Consider the following 19,120-nt stretch of genomic DNA (forward strand, 5'->3'; position numbering starts at 1 on the left):
AATTATTTAAGTCTCTTCCTTGAGTTACACAAAAATGTGTTTAATTTCCCAATAAGGGGCCTCCCCGGTGGCACAGCAGTTGAGCGCTGGGCTGCGAAGCTGCCCGCAGCCTCTGCAGCGCCGGTTCAATCCCCAGCCGCCAGCGAGAGTCCCACATGGCATGCAGACCTCTCCTGCCAGGCCCGCTGCTCCCCTCAGCAGCATACTTGGTCAGTGTGCCTGTTCTGCTCCCCGCTCTGGTGAATTCTCTCACCCTCCAGCACTTCTGACTGTACCCAGTGCTTGTATGAATAAATAAATCTTTAAAAAAAAATTTTTCCCAATGAGTATTGTGATTTATAGGATTATTTTAGCTATATTTGATTTCAAATGATCATTGCATTGCAGACAGCTATAGCAGGATAAAGAACCTATAGTTTACACAACCTATAGTTCTTTCAACTATAGGTTCTTAGTAATTACATAAAATTTTCTTTGTGACTTGGGACAGATCACCTTTTATATACATGTTCCATGATGTTAAAACTCATTTGCTTGATGTGTGGTTCTATATTGACCCATGGAATTGGTGTTCCTTAAACTGAAAACTGTAGTATCTAAACTAACCTGTCCCCAAATTTTATTTACCTGATGGATTTAATCCATTTACCTCTTTTTAACCGAAATCACTGGATTTGTTTCTCATTTTATTTTGCACTGTGTATGCTTTTTATTCGCATTTTACTTCTCTTGCACGGAATAAGATCAGTTCCCTAACTCTCTTTGGTTTGAAAAGTATGTATTCCATCAATGCTAAGACATTGCTAAAAACACTAAGTCATCTCTATTTCTTCTCTTCTGTTTTTTAAGTTCTTGTTTGTTTATACTGAAATTTTTCCTACTTTCCATGTCTCAGAAAATATGAATTGAAATTATCACTTTGTGCCACACTCTGGGTAAGTCACTCCAACTGTATTTGTTTCATTAAATCTCAACTGTTCCTGATTCACTTACTATATTTTTATTACAGATTGTACTATTTGACACTTTCAGGGAAATGCAGCAGGATGATTCTTCACATTTACTTTTGCTTCCTCAAAAAAACCCACTAAACCAAGAGTTGAGGAATTTTTAAAAGTAAATTCCAACAGAAAAAGAATAGAAGCAGCAAGAAAACTATTTTGGGAATCTAGAAAACTTATGGGCAAGTAATAATTTATCTAGGAGATGCCAGAAAACAAATGGTAACCCAATTTATACCTCAAGACAACCAAAAAAAAAAAAAACCCAAAAATTAGTAGCACAAATGTAACCAAGAGAAGACTAAATACACAGAAGTTGGTTCAAAGGCAGTTCTCCAACCCTCTCCCCAACTCTGCACAGAAGAGCAATCTGAAGAAGGAGAAAGACTCTCTTGATTAAAGGATTAAGGAACACCAAACTCAGCTTAAGATGGGAAAACCACACTGGAAATGGCAGAGCAAGTCAAGTAGAATGCTAAGATGCCAACTCAGCTCCCAAAAATTGAGCTTCCCAAATGTCAGAGGTTTACACTTTTGACAGAATGGAAAAGCTCCTTCTCTGGGCAACTTGGGAAGCTAAAAAAAGTGTCTGGAAATATTAAACTGAACTCTACCCAAAAAAAACAATCCAACCTACAGTGCAGGTCATCCACATGTGTAGCACTTTAGTCAGCATTTTAATATCCACTCTTAATATAAGCAGACTATCACATATCACCACTCACAGGACACCTCCCATAACATGAATGATGAGCTCCAGGCAAACAGGAAACACTCAGAGCATTTAGAAAAATTGGATAGTAGAAGTGAAAACCTCAGTAGAAAGGTAGAAAAAAAAAAGGAAATACAGATATAAGGAAATAAAAATAAAATTTTCCAAGAAGTAGAGAAAAAGACAGGCAAAGATAGAAAATAGGGGCATATATGGATGGAAAAGATTCTACCACAGAAGTTTCATGTGAAGGATTAGGATTTTAGAATAATTTCAGATTTTAATAGCAATAATAGAAGAATAAAGCCTTCAAAACTCTTAAGGAATATTTCCTACAGAGACCCTTCTATTTAGCCATCAATCAAGTGTCAGGATATACTAATGACACCTCAGGTTTGAATGCTTCACCTCCTGATGTTCTCCCCCAGAAGAGTGTAAACTACCAAAAGAAACACATGGTATCCAGGAAACAGGGGACTCAACAGGAAAGAAGTAAAAGAATGCTCAAAAGGTGAAGGGTAACCCTAGGGTGCAGCTGTGCACCAGCAGAAAGGGTAATCAGAATGGATCAGAGGAGGTCAAATGACACCCAGAGAGATTTCCTCCATAACAAACTGATAGAATTATCAAAAAAACTACATGCTGAACTAGAGCTAAATAAGAAATATATGCAGAGGAAGTTAATAGGCAAAACAGCTATTAGGGTGACTTTAGTACAATATGACTGGTGCCCTAATGGGGAGCGTGGGATACGGACACAGGGAAGACCACTGAAGACACAGGAGAAGACAGCCGTCCACAGCCAGGGTGTGAGACCTCAAAGGACACTCACCTGCTGATGCCTTAATCTTGGACTCCTAGCCTTCAGGACTGTGAGAAAATCCACTTCTTTTGTTTACACAACCCAACTTGTGGCACTTTATTATGGCAGCCCTAGCAAACTCCCGCAGCCATGTTTCATCCTGGTGTGGACATCATACTGAGACCAACCCTTCTCACACACCCACCACATGGCGACTTCAGTTTCTGCACTAACAGCTCTGATTTTAAAAGCAGGGGCTCTTCAGAGCTACAGATTGCACTCTCTCTGACAGGTCAGTGATGCTATCTATTCAAGCCTACTGCACTGTCATGAGAGTTCACCTTCCCCATATTCCTGAGCTCTTCAAGAGGAGAGTTTAAGGATGGACTGAGGTGAGGACAGATTGTTCCCCTTCTTGGTATCATTCATGGGGCCTAGCACAGCAGACTGTCCATGATCAGCAGGCCCTCACAAAGGACTAGATGGACACACTCGCCCCCCGGAAGGAAGATGGGCCTTTAGGCGTGGAAGATGTGGAAAGTGAGGACAGGAACGTGGGGGAAGGAGGGATGTTCCCCTCCCTCTGATTTCATCAGTTTCGTCAGAATCTCAATGCACCTGCACTGCAGCCTTCAGGACAGGGCACCAGTAAGTAACCTCTGGTCAAGGAGACATTAGGCTGGCAATTCACCTGTAAGAGGCAATTCCCAGAGGAGCAGATCATAAGCAGGACAAAATGTGGAACACAAGCATACCAAAAAACCCCTTTTTGTCCAACTGACTAACTGGAAAGAGACTAACAGCAAGAGGAAATGGCCTCAGGAATTTTCCAATTGGCATCACCAGTTTCCCTGAAAAGCCCAGAGCCCAGCAAGGAGGGCCAAAGACCCCCGGGGCCTAATGAGATAAGTCTAGCTGGGGCTTGCTGCCCAGCTCCCCTGAGTCATTGCCAGAGCTGTGTGACAAGGACACCCCCATGCTAATGCACCCTGGTCACACTTTTAATTAAAAGCTGTATGCAGAATGCAGGAAGAAGGGAGGCAGAATATGCAAGCAGCTGCAAGATCCCTTCTCCACCCTCCCCGCTAGAAACAGCAGCTCATTATGAGCATGGAGACTCAAAAGGATGCACTCCCTGCCAGTAGAATCCTGGATCCCCAGTCCAGAAAGAGATGGAAGGAGAGGGAAAAGTGGGGAGTAGAAGGAGAGAACACAGTTTCCTGCATCCTGTTTATTTACAAAGATGAAGATCGCCCTTAGCATTCCCTTCTGGTCTCCAGGCATTTGGAAGAGCTGCTATTCCTTTGTCTGACATCTTTACCTACTAGCATCCATCCTGAACCCACTGTAGACAACAGTTGGTCTCTCTCTCAGCAAGAGACAGATGTCAACAATCACCCCAGTCCAGCCAACATCTGAGTTATGGGCTGGGACTAGCCTGGAGAAAATAGGAATTCTGCCTTGGAGTACGCCTTTGTGCAAAAAGCAATAATGCAATGATTCAAGTGTTTTGTGTGAAGTTTCTGATTCACAGATATCCATGAGACTAGAGGAACAAAGGGGGCATTTAAATCAGTCTGGAGGACCAGGAAAGGCTTCCTGGAAGAGGTGATCTTGCATCTTCACTTGGAGACATAAGTAAGCGTGAGCTAGAAAATCAAGGCTTGGGATCAGGAACAAAAGACATTTGAACCCAAGGGACGAGGCGGTGCCTGGGTCTAGGGCAAAGAGCAGAATGCAGCATTTGGAGACTACAAGGAGCATTTGTGGGCTAAGGTAGCAATAAGCTGAGAGATGGGGGGAGATGAGTCAGCCAGGAAGGAGGAAGCAAGATCATGAGGGGCCTCACAGTATGAACAGGGGCCTGACTAAAATGCTAGTCTGATTCCCTGTGTTACAGTGAGCTAGCAGCTTAGGGTTGTGGGGGTGACAGGCACAGAATATTTGATGATATGACCACAAGGATAGAGGATCCCAGAGCAGGAAGTGTCAATAGGGTGAGGTTCCCAAAACACTTTCAGCCTGTGCCTCCCCACTAGTTTCCATCCTCAGAGCGGCCTCCATAGTTATCATTTCCCCAGCACACTTACAAGGAGAAATTATCCCACAAAATACCCCCAGGATGTGGCTCACAGACTTCCTGCCCACATCCCCCTCACTGTGTCACCAGGTTAAACAATGGCAGCCAGTCAGAGGTTGGGAGGTTGCTCCTGAAGATTCTCCACTTCCAATTTCACTTTGTACAAAACTATGAAAATAGTAGCTTTTGAGGAGGCCTATACTATCTCTGACAGACCAGTAAAGATAGAACACTGTAAGACATCATCTCTAAAGAAGTAGCAGAAGTGCATACAGGCACGATATACAGGCTTGTATACGCACCAAAAAAAAGGTCTTTAAAAAGACACAAGGCACTGGCAACCAAACCTCCAAATACAAAAAGAAAGTGACTCCTTTCAGAGGTTTTTCTCATTCTTAAATCCATTGATTCACTAAATTTTTGAGTGAGCTTTTTCTGAGAAAAGCTTGCTTAGGAGTACCTTTTAATAGGAGCTGTGTGTCTTAGGAAAGACTTTCTCCTGAGAAAATTTCAAATATATCTTCATTTCCCACAGAACAGAACATGTATTGAGTGCCTAAAAATGAACTTGCACTCATTTTCCTAAATCATTCTAACAAAGATATCAGTGATGTAAAAACTTTAAATTTAAAACAAAATTCTGTTCTCTTTCTAGCCTCATTATTAAAACAGATTTTTTAAAGGTTTGTTCATAACAGGATTGCCATTTTCCATGCTGCCTACCGATTATAAACAGAAGCAATTTTAAAACCAAACGAGGACTCCCTCTGAAATATTCAAGATGTATTACCATCTGGTTTTATATCAGCATTTGAACAGATCCAAAATCACTATTACCAAGCATTATCAAAAATAGTTCATCTTCCTTCAAAGCACATGTTCCTTTCAAAACTTTGAAAGTTTGCCTCATTTTTCAAACTCCATCAGACACAGGAATGTCACCCACAGTCACACACACAACTAATTTATACATACAGGTAACTCAGTAATACTGGCCAAGGCTAGTTTCTTTCATGAGGTCTTTTAGAAACAACTAATTCAAGAAAACACAGCATTAAGCCTGGGGGCTTACCGGAAATGAAGGAAGAACAATTATTATTTGCAACATACATACTATGCCCATATGAATCTTCTAGTTGACTGAGAAAAGAGATATCAGAGATATCCCCAAATGTAAATAAATCTATCCTTTTTATTTCCAAAGACAAAAAGAGACAATAGTGCTTCAAATTGGTTAAAGATCAGCATCCATAATTAAATAAAAAATGGCAGGTGAGGGAGTGAAGGTAGGAATGTCAACTGACCACAGTAGATGCAGAAGCAAGACATTATCTTTAGAGAGTGAGTGACCATAAGCATGATCCAATTGTTTCAATTGTTTACCAAATAAATGAGACTAGTATGTAAACAAATCTTCAAATGAAATTTCTTAATCTTTCTCATTCATTCACTTAATCTTGAGTGTCTATTCCAGAAAAGGATGGATGTTCTTCCTGCCCCCAAAGAATTTATCATCCAGCAATAGCAAGAAGACAAGTGATGATAAATACAGTCTTTTCTTCACTATGATTATCACGCTTTCCCCACATATGCACACACACTCCAAAAACTTCTCTGCTCCTCAAAGCAACACATGTAATTGCAAAGCAATTTTCTTAAAAAAAAAAAAAAAAAAAAAAAACCACTAACTGGTTCAACCTAACCGTTTCATTGGAAAGGAAAGAGATTTACCAAGCCACATTATACCATCTCTGTCACCTGCTTCCTTGGAGAATAAGACTGAGACTACTTGTGACACTTTTTAAAAAATATATTCATTGCTATTTCTGAAACTTACAATTCTCCTTTAGGTGCTACTTCCAATGTAAGTTTATGGTGCTTAATCCCTATCGATTTTCTTTCTATTCAAAACGCTGAAGGAAATACAGCCTCCCTGGTGGTGCAAGAAGTTAAGCACAGCACTGTGAAGCTATACGCAGCCTCTGTAGCACAAGTTCAATCTCAAACCAGCCAAGGAGCTACCCACATGGTGCAGCAGACCTCTCCTGTCTCTCCACTGCTCCCCTCAGCAGTGTATTTCAGTCAGTCTGCCTGATCTGTTCCCCACTCTGTCTCTGGTAAATGCTCTCACCCCCCCCCACACCTCTGGCCTGTACCCCGGTTCTTGTATGTATAAATAAACCTTTTAAAAAAAGAAATGCATGAGTCTGTCAACATAAAATGATAGTTTAGGAGGGATTTTAAATATTGCACTCTGTAAATACATTTAGGAAAATAAAGAGTAAAACCAACAACCCTAAGGAAACTACCAAAGACCACATGGGTTGTGCAGGGGTGATGGTGCAGGGGTGACTTGGTGATGGGAATTTCACAGGAAATCATACATTGTACAAAAATGAAAGATGATGTAATAAATATATATAAAATAAATAAAACATAAAACACACACACCCTCCTGTATAGTTAAAGTGAGAAAAAAATATCATTCATCATCTACATTTTTGGTCTTAACTAAACTGGAACAAAAAGCAACTTGGGAACAAATTGAATGTACTATAGAAAATAACACAGATCATGGTAATATATGCCAATGCCAACATTTTATGGGCAAGAAGTTGATTAGATACTTGCTACAGTAAAGGGGTAAAAGCATCATTTTAAAAAGAAACCCTTTTCACAAAGCAACATCCTAATTCTGTATGCATTATGCAGCAGTCTTTTCTTATTAAAGGAAATGGAACAAAATTTTCAATATAACTCAATTGATCAGGCATAACATGTGAAACCAAAATTTCCTCATGATCTTTCCCTATTATGAGATTATGTATATCAAATGTAATATTCTCCCAAAGGAAAGACATGCTCAGTATTTCTTCACATTTGGGTCCTTATTCGAACACCCACAACATAAAGTTCTAACAGCTTTATTAGACTCACAGAAATAGCTGAGTAACTATTATTCTATTTGTAAATCGCCTCTCTTCATTCCATTCCTCTTTCTTTACATATGTAAATTATGGTGTCATATCCAGAGCCCACCACCAGCCACCACAACCAAATTATCCTCCAGGGATATCAATCTGGCTTGTTATTCTTGTTTCAGCATAAAAAAAGAGAGAGGAAGAAGTAGCTATTTTCAGGAATCAGAATTTGATTAGATTTCTGGCTTACTGGTATACGTTTAGACTCTAAAAAGCTTTACCCTGCGCTTCTAAATGTTTGGCTTTTTTTTTTTTTTTTTAGAGCCAAGATGTGATACAGTGTTTCCCATAAAAATTGCTTCAAGTAATTTATGCCTAGTTTTAGAGAGAGCATTTGGTCAAATTCTAATATTCCCTCTTGGGAGCCAATACCAACTTCCAGCAGATCTAAATATGCAAAACAGAATTATGAACCACACACACAAAGCTATATATTCAAATGGACAGTCTTTTCTCCAACTCTGAGTGTTGTCACCAGACACACTATATGGTAATTATCACTTAGGAGACAGATCTATCTGTTAAGGTAATAAATTATCACAAAATGTGCAAAATACATTTCTCTTCCATCATTTAAAAAAACAAAACAGTGTTTTCTACCTAGGTTAAGCTGAAGCGGAATGTCATTGTTTAAATTTCTGAATTATCGCACAATTAATAAGAATAGATGTGTGCATTTCTACAACCTGCAAACGTTAACTGAAAAAAACGTATGGCATAGGGCTGCCATAGGGAGAAAGTGTCCAGCTCTCTTCATTTTTTTTGATTGTAATAAATGCTTTTGTTTCTGTGGCCAGGGAAACTTGACCGAGGACCCGCCCTTCTTTCTTTCATGTATATGATTTTAATTTAAACCTTGCAGAGGTATACTAAGGGTAAAGGAGAGAATGTACTACAATATTGCACTAATCTGGTTGCATCAGGCTCAAAATATGAATCTCAAGGATATAGATTTGTCACATGTCAGCCCAAGCTGAAGTTATCCACCAAGAGAATATTTTCACTATTCAGCTGACAGCCAGAATCTACTTCCACAAACCTGCATACTGATGAGAGCCAAGGTTCCCAGTACTGCTCTCCATTTCTTCTTAACCACCTCATCCCTCTGCAGAGGAACGAAGCCATTTGACTAATTTATAAGTACCCTGACTATTGAACCAGCTAAAAAAAATTTACTCATCAATAATAGTCAACTAAAAGCAAAAGCACATCCCGCAGGAATCAGAGAATAAAACAGGCAACACCAGCAGGTATCGATCAGCAAGGCTCCAGATACTCACTGAAGGCAGCCACCGCCAGGGCCAGTGTAACAATAATGGAGAACCAGGAGACCCACAAAGCCTTCTTTCTGTAGTTCTGGGCTTCATGGGGTTTTAGTCGAGTGCTGCTTTCTAGCAAGCCTGACAAAAGCAAGGAGAAAAGGAAGTTAGATGTTTCCTGATTAAGGAACCCACAGCCAAGGCAACACATTCTTATACAAGGACTGCAAACTAACAGCCAGAGGGTCAAGATGTGTTTTGTTTGGCCTACACTATATTTAAACAATTAAGAAAGTTGATATGAAAATCAACCTTTCTGGCATCTCTTGAAAAATCCCAGGCTCTGGGAAAATAGGCATCTGTTCCTGCAGGGTAACAGCAGCTGACCTCTTTAGAAGGCATCTGTAGTGGCAGGAATGACACAGGGCAGGTTCTCTATGACGGGAGCAGACAGGGTAAAGGAGCAGTCCTGGAGCCCTCGGTGGCTTTTCAGGCTTTTATTGGGATTTACCAGGTATACAGCTGGCAAGGGGTACTGGGGGGCTGGGAGGCCTGCTAGCAGGCCTCCCAGCCCCCAGCAAGTCTTCACTCTTTCTGGGCTCTCCGGCCTTCTTTCGCGTTCTCTCTGCTTCTGCTATACTGGCGTCCCCGTGACACCACCCTTATAAGCCCAGTCTTAGCCCAGGTGAATCCCATCTACGTATGCCCACACCCTATTCCAGGTGCCCGCCATCAGGGATGCACTCAGGACCGCAAGTTTCCATCATCAATCCTAATGGCAGGAGGGCAGAAAAGCCTGATACTTTTTATTTACCCTACAGCATCACAGGCCCCACCACTCTTTGACCTAATGTAGGATTCCAGCTAGCCCCTGCCCTGCGTCAACTTGCTTGTCTCACACAGGTGCTGCCCCTTCCATAAAGCCCTGTGCATGGAAAGGGGCAGGAAGAGCCTGCATTGTGTTGGGCTTTTCGGCTCCTCAGCTGTGGGCACTGATTTGCATTAATCCACCATCACAGGCCCTGCTGATGGAATGGGTTGTGCCCAAAGTGTTGAATCATGGAAGACAAGAGACCAATGTGCTCCCCCGACAAGTAACGGAGAAAGGCCATTTCTCTTTAACCACAGCCAACAACAATCAGGACTAAATCATACACCTATATAGTTTCTTCCATCTTCCTTCTACTCTACAATACCTGTATGTAAAAAAAAAAAATTGTCAGATTAAAGTGAAACAAACCTGCTAAAACTAGGGTAAGCTTCTGGGGTAGGCCAAGTGTAAGGTTTATTTTTGTCTCCTATGGCTTCAACATTGAGAGACCTCAACAGTAACAGAAATAATCATGATGACCACAAAGCAATGCCTGAGTTTCTTTTCAACAGCCTTGGGTTAAGAACTAAAACATTTTCAGTATGATCCTGATTTATATTTTTAATTCCCCTTTGAGAGTAGGTCATACATGGCATCTCTTTGTTGGGCATGGAGAATCAAATTTTGAGTCATGCATTTCCCATAAACAGGAGTTTAGGATACTATCTCTGGCTAAACAAGCCACAATATACCCTCAGAATGGAATAGCCTCACACAACAGCTCCAATGAAAAATTGTCAGTCAAAGCTTGGACACTCATTTGTAAAATATTGCAGAGCATGCAACTAGTCACACCTACACACCATGTAAAGGGCGTCATTCCATTTGAAAGACTGGACACCACACTAAGCCTCTAATTGCCCAAAACTGCACCCTGTTCAAAAATTGTAAAAAGCACTTCTCAGTTCTATTTATCATCCAGATTCTACACTGAAATGTCAAGAAGGCTGCTTTACTAAACCTAGCTTACAACCCAGAGATTTTTAAGTGATCAAAATTTATGGACTTATATGGGATCAAAAAGTAGATGAGGCAGCAAGCATAGGTTTATAACCACCTCCCTCTCCCTGTAAAAATTTCCTCAAACCTTCCTGAAAAAATATACTTAGGTGGGGAAAAGAAACACATCGAATTCTGTTTTGGCAGACATGATTTCAAATTAAAACCCTTTTGTCCACCTCTTTCTGTCCTTTCATCTACTTCTCTAGCTGCCAAAAAAAACCATTCTAATTTTCAACTATGATCACCCTTGTCTGTCTCCAGAGCCACAGTCTAGAATGAACAGGTCCCACATACTCCCAATAATTTAGTTTCTTTTTCCCAAATGATACAAAAATCTTTCTTTCATCTTAGCCAATTGATTTTCAGGAGAAGTGAAGCTGTAACATGTAAGTAGTGACTCAAATAAGCAGTTCATTTGTTGGGTATTTTGACAGCAACAATCTCAAGAGGTTTATCCACTAAGGGTAAAAACAAAGTTCCTTTTAGAAGATTTAATTTTGTAAGAGAAAAGAGTGATTTGGGTTTTATATTCTGTCACATGACATTTCTTTTCCCTTTCAAAGTCAACTGTTTCCCATAAAATAACCAGTCCTGACCACACACACCAATCTACACACTTTGCCCCACAGTGGGCCAGTATCCCAAAGAGAATTTTAGACAACAGTCCACACGGGTTGGACAGCCCTGTTAATAAGATGGCTCATGGGTCCTCTCGGTAGCAGGACTGGTGGTTTTCTCCAGGTCTGACCCTGTGTTTTAAATTTTAAAAATGAAGTAAATGCTATGAAAGATTACCCAAGAAAGGCTCAATTTCCCAATTCTATCCAGCTTTGCTTATTTTCTTAAAGGTTTTCCTTTCTAAAATTATAGGTGGTACCAAGAATGAAAATTTTTCCATTCCTCAAAGGGAAGTGGAGTACAATAACCAACAAAAACTGAGTTCATAAGTAACTGGCCCACATACAGCTGCCTCCATCTGCAACCTTGTGCTGGCTGCATGCACACTTACAAGCCATGGAGAAAGGATTGAAATGCCTACAGTGAAATAATTTGAAACTGGGTTTCAAAGTTAGACAAAGGCAGCAGTCTAGACAAGCTAAAATAGGACTCAGATTTGCATGCAGGGCTGAGTCCTTTCTACCTATCATTGACCTCTCCTTTAAATTTCCAATTTCACATATTTATAATTGGGGCCTCGCAGGCATAAGGGTTGTATTGATGAAGGACTGATGCCTTACTGTTTGAAGGGAAGTGGATACAAGATCATGTAGGGAGGCAAATTATCAGTAATTTTCATGCTATTGTGAAATAGTTCCAACTGCTTCTCCTATGGGCTACTCTAGGATTCTCTCAAGAAATGAGACTATTAGATTGGAAGGAATATGCTAAAGTTTGCGATGTTCTAAGGGTAGGCTAGGCTCTGTGGCTTGTGGTAGAATGGTAGGGAAACATTTTAGAGAGATGCACAGGTATTTAAAAAAAAGGTGGGGGTGGAAACACCTAAGACAAACTTGTCTTATTTTTGTATTTAGTTTCTAAAGGTCTTAGATCACAGAGCTCTCGCTCCCTGAACATCAAGACTCAGTCAAATGGCACTTCAGTTACTGACATTATGAGCTAGCAAGGTTTCAGGGAACGAGCCTATATCACTTCTAAGGGGAAAATATGTATCTCCAAACTTCCAAAACATTTTGAAATTATAAGGCAACCCTTTGACTAGAGTGAGGTGCAGGCTGTAATAGAGTACTGATAGCTCAGAAGAAATACAGAACAAAAGAGAAGACCAAATACTGGTACATATCCAGATATCCACTCCCACACACCCTTATAGGTATTCAGTCCTAAAAGGGAGAGCCAGGCATGATGGAGTGATGCACAGCACCTACTGCTGAGGTTTCCTCCTTCTCTAAATTCTCTCACCAGTGGGGCAAAGGTAGCAGCAATAGAATCAACTCAAGGGACACAAAAAATTGATAATGGAAAGATGTTGCCCAACCCCCCAAAGCCCCTCCCAAAAAAACCAGAAATACAAAATATAATAAACCTCCCCAGGTAACCTTTGCATTTATTTAATTAAAATGACTCAATTATTAACTTTTTGCTCTCAGGAACAGACCAAACAAAAGAATGTCACACTGACTTTCAGCCTTCAATGCCACCTGGCACTGGATTCTTGAGGGATAGGGTTCATCCTAACAGAAAGGCTGTGTTTGGCATGCAGGGCTTCACACTGTCACCGTTTATAAACAGTGAGTGCTTTCATGCTATAATATAATGGAAAATGAAATTCAGTTGACCAGTGGAAAATAACCTTAAGAATAAATTCAGAAGGGCTTTTTTACACTTGAGCATGACTAGGAGATGATGCTAAATATTAACTCACCCTGGCACTTCTTTCCCTCCTATCACTCAGTAGGGTGGGGAGAAATGGACTACTTTGACAGATGACCTGCAATGCTACAAAATTAAGCTCAGCCCTGAGGTTTTTCTTCAACACAAAAAATTTTAATCCTTCATTATTAGTTGCAGAGTGAACGGTAATTAATACTATCTACAATAAAACGAATAGGTTTTGCTGGATGCTTGTGATGGCACCAATCATCAGCCCAAAATGCTATCTATTAATGAGAGAAAAGGAGGAGAAACTGCAACATAGGTGCAGAACTCCTTGCAACTGGAGCGGCTCCAGGTCTCACAGAGCATCCCTGCCGATTCTGTAAAAATTGTCGTTTCCATGCCTTTCCATTCCACATGCTACATTTTACATTTTCTAAGAGGAAAGAGATCGTGTCTGCGAACACTAAACCATAATAAAAATGTACAGAAGATACTAAGAATAGGATAGAAACCTGCTAAGACTAAAATATATAAATCCGCCACGACCAAGAAAATAAGGCTTCCAAGAAAAGGGGGTGGACGTGGCAAAAAGCCAGCTCCCCACCGTTAGGCCTGGCTGCAAGAACCCCGCTTCGGTCACCAGCTGGTTTTAGCAGGACCACTGAGTCATTTTTTCAGGAGGCCCACAATTTTGGTTTCAGCAAGAAGCAGGAAAGGTATAGACGTGGCCATTCATTAACAGGGCTCCAGCCGCTGAGCCAAAGAAAACAAGGGAGGCGAGGAAGGAGAAATAAAAGGAGAGAAAGACCCGGGAACGAAGAAGGGGCTCTCTCCTGCTTCCTGCCGGCTACTCAAACGGGTTATAAGGGCTGTCGGCGGGAAGGTAGGTTTTGGCCTCCCAGGAGAAAAGGGTTTTCTGGGTTCCAGGCCAGTGTGTTGGAAGGGATTCTGAAGATGGGGACACGCGCTCCAGGAACCACCAGGCTCCAGCGGCATCTACCGCGACGAGGTTGGTGGCCCGAATCCCTGGAACCAGTCCTCCGCCCCCAACACCTATAACGGAGCAGCGGCCCACGGCGAACTGGGTCCCCTGTGAGTAGGTCGGGGCCACCCTGCGCGCCTCGGTTCGCCCCGTGCCGGATCTGGCAGCCCGGCGGTCCGCAAGGGACTCCCCAGTCTAAACCCGCACAGGGAAGTTCTCGGGGTGAGCCGCCGGGGGTCGGGAGGGCTTGGGAGCAAAGACGCACCGAGCACAGTGCTCCGGGAGCTTAGCAGAGCCCGCAGTCCCCCGGGAGCGCTCGGCTCCGACAGCCAAAAAAAAAGGAAAAGAAAAACCGCCCCCCGCAAACTTTTCCAGGGGCGCCGAAGGGGCTGGCGGAAAGGCGGGCGCGGGCGTGAGGCGGGTGGGCTGCGAGGCAGCCGCGCTCGGGTTCCGGGGCAGGAGCCGGGGCTCGGGCGGCGCCGGCCGCGGGAGGTGGGGCTGCGGCCCCCGGCGCCCTCGCCCTGGCGGGGAAGTGCCGGCTCCGAGGCGCCCCCGGGGAATGGGCGGCCGGCGGCCACGAGTCCTCTTCTCCCCGCCGCGCGCAGAGCCCGGGACGGCGCGCTCACCTCGGTCCTCCAGCCCGTCGCTGAACTGGCCGCTCTCGCTGATCCGCAGCTGCCGCCCCTCCTCGGATTGCGGCGGCTCCCGCGCTGGGGAGCCCAGCTGGCCCGGGCCGGGGGTGGCGGCCAAGGGCGGGGGGCCCCGGGGCGGCGGCGGGACGGCGGGGCCCGCGGGGCTGCGGCGCTCGCTGCCCGCGGCCGGCTCCATGGCGCGGGGCGGTGGATCCGGGAGGCGGCGACCAGCGCGGCGGGGACTCGGGGCAGAAGTGCGAGGCGCCGCGGCTCGGGGCCCGCGGAGGGACGGACGGACTGCGCGGAGAGGGGAGGGCGGGCGCCGAGGAGTGGAGGTGCGCGGGGTGCGGGGGGGTGTCGGGGAGCTGCCGAGGCGCGCTGGTGGCGGAGGCTCGAGCCGCCCTGTCGCTGCGCGCTCCGCCCCCGAGGCAGGTGCGGGCGGCGGGGACCCGCCCCGAGGCCCCAGCGCGGGAGCCCGCGCCCCGAGGCCGGCTGAGGGGGACCGCGCGGGGCCAGCCCCGTGGAAGCTCGAAGGACTTTCGGGGCGAGGGGACCCGCTGTCGCGGGGAGAGGGCCCGGCGAGGGGCAGGCGGAGGACCTGCCCCACCCGCCCGCGGGGTGGTGCCCAGAGGGAGCCTCCTCGACCGAATCTGCCGTCCGGGAAGTCGGCGCCCTAATTTGGTACCTTTTTCTCCTGGAGGGGTGTGGGTTTCGGAGGTTGGGGCGCGTTTCCTCCTGGGACGCCATCCTCACCGCGCGCCCCAGGAAGGCGAGGTTCACCTGCCCCCAGGCCGTCCGCCTCGGGCCTGCCAGGAGCTTTAATTGCCCGCTCAACTTAAAGGGGCGGGAGGCCTTTTCAGACCACGGCCCTCTCAGGAAGATTTGCAGCCCAAGGCTCCTCCATTGCGACCATCCCTGGGCTTCTGCCCCACTAAGTCTGCTCTGAGTATTGGAGTCTTCCCATCCTTCAGGACTTGCATGGAAGCCACCCTTTATAAAATAAGCCTCGCCGGGTTTCCCGGTGCGGCCCGCAGAGCCGCGGCCTAAAGCCGCCCGAAGCGCGCACCCTGGCACCCTCAGGTGCGTCTCGGAATCAAGGCCGCGACCTGGTCCACGTCGGGCCCGTGGCCTCTCGGAAAGGTGCAGAGGACTGGACATAGAACATGCAACTTCGAGTCTAGATTTCACCTTTAGAAGGAGACCAGTCATTAAATTTAAATCTAAGCCCTCTAAAATTCCAATTACTAATTTAAAGTCCACGTACTTGGGGGAGCTGTGTTTTTGAAGAGGAAGCCAGTTTCCTTTCTCCTCGTCTTGCCTGTGATCAAAAAGCAGAGCGGGATTTGAAATGCAGCGAAAACACAAGACCTGGAAGAGCCTCTCGTTCTACTTTGTCTAGTGGGGTAGAAACGAGGTCTGGACTGATCTTTTTGACCAGTAATTTCTTTAACTACAAACTGAATGAGCTGGGTTAGGTCATTTCAAAGGCCCCTTCTTGCAGGGTAGGCAGTGAAGACGGGAAACGGGAAAGAAAGTAGGAAGAAAGAAAATCCGCACTCATTTAAATAAAGAACAATGAAAACTACCCACAGTCCGGGTGCTATCCTCTGAGGTAGATGCTGGGGATTATGCTCAGACATCCCGCCTTCCCTCCGCCCCTCACATGCAGACATTTCTCCTGCAGGTTTTCCCGCTTGATTCCTCTGTCGAGGGTTCGCAAATATTAGAATCACCTGGGGGAGTTTACAATCCAAAATAACCACGATTGCTAGAGACTGATATTAAAGGTGATGAAATTGGCATCATCTGGGACCCTGACATGGTGTTGTTTTTTTTTTTTTTAAGGTCCCTTCCCATTCTAAGTATCCTCTAGGAGTCATTTATACATTTATCTGTTTATTTAAGTGCAGATTCCTTGTTGCTTCAAGATTCTGATTTAGTAGATCTGGGGTCTGGCTGGGAATCTATATTTGAATACCACCACACCCTCCCCCAAGATCTGTGTACTCTCAAAGGAGCAAAGGCCATTGTTATTTCCTCGGGTTTCTCAATTGGTTCTCTAGTGCAGCATCTCAAATGTAATGTGAGTGTGCAAATGAACACCCGTGATTCTTGTTAAATGCAGATTTTAGCTCTGTAGGTGTGGTGTAGAGGCTGACATTTCAAACAAACCTCCAGGTGCTGCTGACACTGCTGGTCTGAAGACCACATTTTGAGAAGTAAAGATCTAGGAGTTATTCATTATTCATGGGATAAATATATTTTCCTTCAAGTCCCAGCTGCCCTGGTTCAATAAGCCATTCTTGTCTCCTCCAGAAAGATTTCTCTGACTCCAGCTCCCCCTGGGTGCTCCTTTTTGTGAACTCCAAGTGTTTAATAATTCACTGCTTATTTCATGTGTGAGGCAGGGATTGTGGTGCTTCCCTGATGCCCTCATCTTTACTCAAAGTCATTCATCTGAATGTCAAGGGCATAGCATTCCCCAAACAAGCTGACTGACCAGGAGATGGTATTAGCTTACATTCTTGGAGAATATACTGTGGGCCTGGCACCTTGCTAAGCGTTTTTGCACTGTTGTCTTTGTCACACAGCTACTACTATCTTCATTTGACAAAGGAAGAAATCAAGGCAAGTGTCTTGGGCTTTACCACCACAGCCTACTGTGGTACTGCCCCCTAGGGGGAATTTTAGAAATCTGCAGGTGTTTTAGTTGGTTATCAGTGATGGGTGGAGGGAGCCCCTGGCATTCAGTGGGGGGTGGCCAACCATGCAAGAGGTCCGGAATATGCAAGAGGTTCCAGTTCAGTGAAGATGGTTTGTGTCCCAACATAGTTTTCAAAAGTCAGACAGGACATCTGGGGTTGTTAAAGTGTGCTTCTAGTTAGATGAGAACGCTAACTCTGTTTTACATATAAACACAAAATATGTTTATACCACACTGAATGCTCTTCTAACTGCAACTAGAAAAGGGTCTACTTTGTTCACTGCTTTGGAAAGTCTGGACTCTGAAGCCAGTTCCACTCATGTCTTCTGAGTCAGAAATCAATACATCCGCACCTGTCTCATGCAGAAATGCCACAGGCCCAGGAATTTCATATGAAGATAAGAATATATTTATTTCAAAATATTAAAAATAAAAGAAAAGGTGTCTTCCCTGATGATTGTGCCAGGGTGCTTATTGTTCAAGTTTCTTTGTCTCCTCCAGTTTGAGGTAATTATTGTCCTATTTGCCCTGTGTGATTATTTGTGGGGGGGGGATATTCCATATTCTTGCCTTACTATTTTTAAATCACAAGTAGGTACAAATATCTGACTACTTTCTTATGATCTCAGATGCAGTTCTGACAGAGCATTTAGAATAACAAATACTTGTTAAATATTTACTTTTACTCCATTATAATTAAGTCATTGTTTGGATGTTTAAACTGTGTGTGTTGGCACTGTGTATTAATTATATTTCATGGTCAAAATAATGAATAATACAAAATAACTGTTATAAAAGGGGTGACTTAACTATTACAACCAAAAGGCACTTAAGGAAAAACAAATACTAAATGTAATATGGGATCCTAGGACAGAACTGGACAGTAAGGTTTTATGAATAAAGCATGGACTTAAATTAATAAAAATGTATCAGTCATGGTTCGTTAATTGTAACAAATGTACCAGACTCAATATATGGATAAAGTGAGCACAGGACATATGGAAACTTTGTGCTATCTTCTTAGTTTTGTTTTTTTTAATCTAAAATTGTTCTAAATAATAAAGCCTTTTTTTTAAAGTAAAATAAATTGGAGGGAGTGGGCTTGAGTCTGAGAATCATATATCCTAACCTTGAACATTTTTGAATGCCCATTGTGAAGAGAAACCATGGAAAATGCTTCTTTGAATAGTGGAAGGGCAAAAGCTTCTCCTTATCTACAGGGCCTTCATTGTTCTCAACTCGTGATAACGTGCATGCCACAGCAGTGCATCTTGAGGAGACCAACTCTGAGAATCTTGGGGTGGACAGCTCTGAGTATCTTGAAGTGATCTTTTTTTGAGCAGCTTCACTGGCTATGCCTGCAATCACCTATGCAGCCCGATGCAGTTCATTAGAGGGTTGGTTTGGCTATTAGGATTTTTAAAAGCATCCTGGTAAGATGACTAACTATCCCAACTTTCCAAGGACAGAGGAGGTTTCCCGAAACTTGGAACTTTCAATGCTAATACCAGGAATGTCCCTGGTCATCCAAGACAAGTTAGTGACTTGAGCCCTGGTGACAGATTGAGTTGAGATGCATTACTCTACAGAGCACATGGCAGTCCCTTAAATGCAGAGACAGCTTCTAACAATTTTTTTCATGTCTTCTATTTGCACATGAAGCCTCTTGCTATAACTTTTTTTTTGGGGGGGGAGGGAGTTTATAATTTAACACTCACATCTGCAGGCATATGTACATACACACACTTCCTCCTTTC

The 19,120-nt window shown here is 43.9% G+C and overlaps 1 protein-coding gene across 1 annotated transcript in view; it reads right to left on the reverse strand.

Annotated features, from left to right (window-relative positions):
- Positions 1-14,855, reverse strand: part of TMEM163 (transmembrane protein 163) — a gene marked incomplete at both ends in the record, with an annotated part of 232,271 nt that extends 217,416 nt beyond the window's left edge. Inside the window, 2 exons of the mRNA XM_084255855.1 lie at positions 8,857-8,976; positions 14,654-14,855. Of these exons, the coding sequence (XP_084111981.1) occupies positions 8,857-8,976; positions 14,654-14,855 (322 nt within the window). The remainder of the gene's footprint in view (positions 1-8,856; positions 8,977-14,653) is intronic.
- Positions 14,856-19,120: the final 4,265 nt, after the last annotated feature.

This window comes from Talpa europaea (genome assembly GCF_964194135.1).
Source record: "Talpa europaea genome assembly, chromosome: 1".
Taxonomy (NCBI): domain Eukaryota; kingdom Metazoa; phylum Chordata; class Mammalia; order Eulipotyphla; family Talpidae; genus Talpa; species Talpa europaea.